Here is a 5867-nt window from a genome sequence, read left to right as displayed (position 1 = left end):
GACCTTCCTCGAGCGAACGAGACCACCCGCAACACTGTGAGTGCCCGCGATGCGGAGAAAACTGGTAAAATATTGGGCTAGGCAAAGCCCCGGGGGCTGCTCGTTGCCTCTCCATTAAGCCCTTCTCTCATGGGCTAACTGCTTTTCCCACCTCGCGACTTTGGTTTCTAATATCTCAAAGTAGATGTTATGTAAAACTTAGCGTTTAACCAATTATTCTTTGCGGTTGTCAAAGGAGGAAATTTCTTACGCAGTAACTTTATGTCTCTTGCTTCGGGAGTTATTCAATATAAACGTGGGCAACCCTTACCCCAAAGAAAAGCAGATAAACGTTTGTCTGCCACGCTCAGAATAACCATATGCAGATAAAACCCTATGAAAACTTCATTTACAACTATGGTGTACTGATCTTTGCTTGGTTATTGGGGGTGGAGTTCGTAAGGATTGAAGAGTAACGAGTTCAGCTGCTGTTCCAAGACTGATTTATTCAAAGTATCTTTCATAACAGGAAACCTGTGGAGGTGCTTTCCAGAAGGCGACGCTGGCCGGGCGCGTACTCTGGTAGCGGAACATGATATCCTCAGAAAGCTTGTTTTTAAACGGACCTGTTTCTACTAGAGAGGGGGGGGGGCGACATGGTTCAACACCACCTGTTGCATTTTCAGCCGCATCTGGGTAACAGTCCAACAAAGAACACCCTGAGTAGTCGGCTACCCGTGCGCGCCGGCCACGCCAGAAAAAATCGGCACTACCTAAACACTGCACGCCGCATCGATTTAAGACTAAAGGTATATTGAAAGCATAGATGGATCCTAATATTGCCGTTGGCGCCGGTGTGCGCACAGGAACAAGCCTATCCTGGCCTCTAACTGGACGATGTAGTCCTTTTCGGTGTTAAGGAATATTCTGTACCGGGTGGGCCGGCGACTGTTAAAAAAAGTTGCTAGTTACTCTTAAAAGATGCTGTTAGTGGTTGGCCTTTAAACCCTTAAGACTTTTAGTCTTAAATCGATGCGGTGAGTGGTTTCTCTCTACTGACCATTTTCCAAAACTCTTCATTGCACAAGTCTGCCCCCTTAAACTTAAGGTCCCTAATAAACAAATATATCACCCAAAAGATGCATACACAAAGGCCACAAGGGGTCCCACTTAATTCTTCAAGAATTTTATCTAAGGCTCTCTTAGCATTGCCCCCCCCCGCTCAGCTTGGGAAGTTGATGCAGGATAATAGACTGGGGAACGCTTTAGGACAATGTTACGACATGTTAGAAATTGGATGAATTCAGATTAATCAAATAGAGGACTGTTGATTTTAAGGGCACAATTATTAATTAAACTTTCTTTATCTGAATTTATGTCGGGCCAATAAAAGTAAGCCGTTGCTAGTAACTTAGAAATGAGGTTGCCAGGATGACCCATATGTAGGATGGTGAGGGCTTGGCCTCTAAGACTAGGAGGGAGGATGGCTCTATTTCCTATCATAAGGCACCTCTGTTGGATGGTAATTTCATCACGCAGTTTGAAATAGGAAGTAAGCACAGCATGATCAGGGAAAGGATTGTGGCCAGGCCACCCATGATAGGTAACATCGAAGACCTTAGTGAAGGTTGAATCTTTTAATGAATGTTCTGAAATTTCATCTACTGTGATAGGAGGTTTGATGAGGGGAGAGATAAGTTTAAGATTGACTGGAGAAGGCAAGTGAGATAGAGCATAGGGAACTGACATTAAGGAAGCTTTACGATATTCAATATGATAATTAAACCCTTGGAGTATGGTTGCCCAATGCTGCAATCTATGATTTGCTCTTAATGATAAGCCTTTCTCTGGAGTCAACATTCTTTGAATTGCTGAGTAATCAGTAGCAATGACAAAAGTCCTACCCCACAAAGTGACTGTGAAAATAACTGCAAATGCCTCTCTATCAATTTGAGAATAATTCTGCTGATCAGAGGTTAAAGTAGCAAAAGCAAACAAAACTAGTCTTTCTATGGTTTCGCCATTAACATTCACAAGATGGGCCAAAACACAACCTACACTCACAGGGCTGGCATCTGTACACAAAACAATAGGTAATTGAGGATTAAAATGCATTAGTAAATCACTTGACTGCAGTAACTTATTAACAGAATTAAATGCTTGTTGACACTGATCAGACCAGACAAAAGGAGTCCTTACAGGTAAGTTCTCTCATTGGCTTATCTTCTGTTGAAAACATAGGTAGATACTCTGAATAGAAATTTACAAGGCATTAGAAGGAGCGCAATTGTTTGAAGTACTTTGGTGGTTCTGCTTTTTGGATATCATCGAACAAACTAGAGCTAGGAGTCCGGCCTAGAGCAGAAATTGTGAATCTTAAAAATTCAAGTTCTTGGACAAACCATATGCATTTATCTAAGCGTAATAGCGTAATCTTACATAGTGTTTTACGAGTCTAGCTAGAACTAAAAAAGTTTTAGTAATAATGTCACTGAGGTTTCCACATTTGACCAAAGTATTGTCTAGATAGCAAATAAATAACTACAGAAATGTCTTTTAAAATTTGGTCCATAGTGGAATGGAAAATAGCATCAGCAGAGTCTACCCCATATACATATTAACCTAGTTCATTTGTACAGACCTCTGTTTGTGAGATTACGTGTGGAGATTAAGCTGCGTCTGGTGATATTTGCCATTGGCGAAGTTAGAGACAAATCAAATCCGGCGTAGGTAGCGAATAGTGATCAATACGAAGTTGAGGATTCAATGTTCGCTTAAAGTCAGCGACACAGCGTATTTTACCATCCTTTTTTGGGTCGGCGAAGCCTGGGGAAGCCCATTCAGCCACTGTAAGTCGTACAGCTTTTCCTGAATCTACTAAGCTCTTTAAAACCTCATCAACTGGTTCATCCATACCGAATGGTAGGGGATATGCTTTTGCAAAAATGGTTTGGGCATTATCTTTAAGTACTAGCGTGGCAGTAAAGCCTTCAATAGCGGTATACACATTTAGAGCAAAATGTCTAGGGAACGTGGTCTGTAGTTCATCTACAAAAGGAACATTTACTAGAGTAGAAATGGAATTTAGGTTAGATGAAGTAAGGGAGTGACGCCAATTTGGCCACTAGAGATCTAACCAGTCCCTGCACAAAATAAGTTTAAATTCAGAAGGATGCTTGAAGGTTATTAGCAATAGATTATGAATTTGATCTTAGGATTTAGCTTTTACATGAATCTCTCCGGTATTTTCGACTATTCCGGACAAGGCAGAAGGTAAAACACTAGATTTGAGAAATTTAACATCAGGAAATATAGCATTAAAAGTGGAAGGAGCCATAACAGTAACTCCCGCCGCTGTATTTACTTCAAATGGAACTATTCTACAATTGACAATTAAGTTGATCAGCAGGGGGGGGGGGGAGAAGCCTTTACAGCACCAATAGCAATAATGTGAACGTTGAAACGTTGTTTTGTCCTGCAATTTGTTGGGTCTAAGAAAAGGCAAAATAAGCCAAAAATGATAAAAGAGCAAGGATCCATTGCTTTGATTAAATATATGTGCACATAAAAGAACAAATTAAAACAAGAATGACTAGAAGTTCATGGACTAGGAGGAGAACATACCCTGAAGTAGTGAATGAGACACCTGTTGTGGCTTTTCTGGTTCAGGTTTATCACCAGATGATGGGCTTGAACCACTGTTCAATTGTGTCTCTTGGGGATGTGGTTGACTCGTGCACGCTTCGTCTTGCACATGTTAGCAAGATGACCGACTAGTGTGCACTTCTTGCAAGTCAGCTTCTTGGCGAAACATGTCTGGGGGTCATGACTTCGACCACACCTGTAGCTGTAGCAACCTTTCTCTTGTTTCGTTGGATTGGAGACTGGAGATCTCGACCCAGACGGATTAGACTTTGGCTGAAGAACGGCTGCATGTTCCGTTTCGACTGCTTGGGTGTTTCAGCGGAGACTCTGTTCAATTATTTAGACAGCAGCTTGGCCTGTTCCTGGACGGCTTCTTCCTGTGATAATATTTCCAGGGTTTCAGCAATGGTGTGTGGCTGTTTATGTAAGCACTTGCTTCTTGCTGAATGCGAACGAGCGCCGCTGATCAGCCTATCGCGAATTGTTTCCTTTCAAAAGCCACCGAAGCTACAGTTCAGGGCGAGTGCTTGAAGAGCACAGTGGTAATCTTCAGCCTTTTCATTGCGGCGTTGGTCCCTCTTGCCGAAGTTAATTAACTTCGGCGTTTTAACCTAACCTAACCGTTTTAAAACGGTTAGTCTGGATGACACCAGGAGGTTGGAAGCGCTTTTCAAGCCGCTCGTACAGTTCCGGAATTGGGATGTCGTCGGGGGTCTTTGGCAAGCACGTGAATGACAGATACTCGTAAACACGGATGCTCAGATTGCTCAGAGCACGTCTCTTGTTCAGGTACACCCCCACCGAGGACGGCTCGTTCCCTAGGAATGTCGTTGACATAATAAGAGTGTTCAAGTAATTGAAACCAGGCCTTCAACGACATGTTTGTTGCGTCGTACGGCGTTAGGTGGTTGAAGGATGGTTGGACCACAATCACCTGTGGATCGGGACCGTCTCCAGCCATTGTTCCCCCACCACGTGGTTGAAATCACTTTGCTTTGCCAAGACTCCCTCTTCTCTTCTCCTTGAGCGATCGATGGATAATCGCCGACCCCCTCGTCGCCAATGTAGTGTACGGCTCTTCGCTTGGTTGATAGGGGTGGAGCTCGGAAGGATTGAAGAGTAACGAGTTCAGCTGCTGTTCCAAGACTGATTTACCTATTCAAGTATCTTTCATAACAGGAAACCTCTGGAGGTGCTTTCCAGAAGGCGACGCTGGCCGGGCACGCACTCTGGTGGCGGTACATGATAATAACTACTAACTAACCTGCTATGCTAAGTGCGTGCTCTTGCGCTTTTTTAAACGAAACCGTTTCTACCACACACACCGCGCGCGGGGGGCCAGAGCGTGATGTCGCCACGACCAACTGTTTGGAGTGCAATTCCACATTACCTCAGTACCCCCAACAATCGACACTGTGCTTGAGGCCCCGCGCGCCGCCCCTTTGTTGAGTGTATCCGAAACAGAGCGAAATGAAGTAAATTTCTAGAATGTTACAAGCTTTCTGGTGATCAACCAAACTTTCTGCGATGCACACATTAATGCTACCACACCGACAGCATAGTTTCAATCAAGGTACCAGGTGGTCAGTGCCTTGGTCAGAGCGAACCTCTATGTTTAGTTCAGTGTTGTGGGTCGGCATACCATTTCATGCTGCAGGGGCCATGACGCAATATGGGCAGACAATACGCTAACTTACAACACTGTTGATTCCCGTACAACTGAAAATGTTTACCTCTTTATTAACATTAGGACTTATAATTTAGTTTTCATCATCAAGTGTTCGTTTATCAGTTTAAACGAAGTGTTTACGTTTTTTGTTTTTTTTAGTATAAAGAACTCATAGTAACATCGCAGTTTCTATATCAGGGGTTCCCCATTGCAGAATGCGTTGACTCCTGTGCGTACGACAACATTTGCTTCCCAGAAGGCCAAACCTGGACAGATTCAAGTGCGCCGGGGTGCATACAGTTTCAATGTCTGCAAGTTGTAGACGACAGTAACAACAGCACGGCGTACATCATTGGATCTCTTGGGTACGTTGCCACTTACTTTTAAAACTTTTGGGCTCTATTCTTGTATACACTCAAAATGTCTAAGGATAATTTTTGTAACTGGCAGCAGACTGAGTTCAGATACAATATTGTAACTAGCCAGTTACTAAATGCGCTTGACTTGTCACAATATTGTAAAATATTGTATTTAAACTCTGGTATTTACAGGAGTCCAGTACCAGAAAAAAAAA

At 43.2% G+C, this 5867-nt stretch overlaps 1 protein-coding gene across 1 annotated transcript in view; it reads left to right on the top strand.

The window, feature by feature from the left end:
- LOC127749560 (uncharacterized) overlaps positions 1–5687 on the top strand; it is a 32787-nt gene extending 27100 nt beyond the window's left edge. The window contains exon 4 of the mRNA XM_052268198.1: positions 5508–5687. Within this exon, the coding sequence (XP_052124158.1) occupies positions 5508–5517 (10 nt within the window). The 3' untranslated portion in view covers positions 5518–5687. The remainder of the gene's footprint in view (positions 1–5507) is intronic.
- Positions 5688–5867: the final 180 nt, after the last annotated feature.

The sequence above is a fragment of the Frankliniella occidentalis genome, unplaced genomic scaffold (assembly GCF_000697945.3).
Source record: "Frankliniella occidentalis isolate FOCC.00 unplaced genomic scaffold, Focc_3.1 Scaffold65, whole genome shotgun sequence".
Taxonomy (NCBI): domain Eukaryota; kingdom Metazoa; phylum Arthropoda; class Insecta; order Thysanoptera; family Thripidae; genus Frankliniella; species Frankliniella occidentalis.
This window is presented reverse-complemented; position numbering and strand designations above follow the sequence as displayed.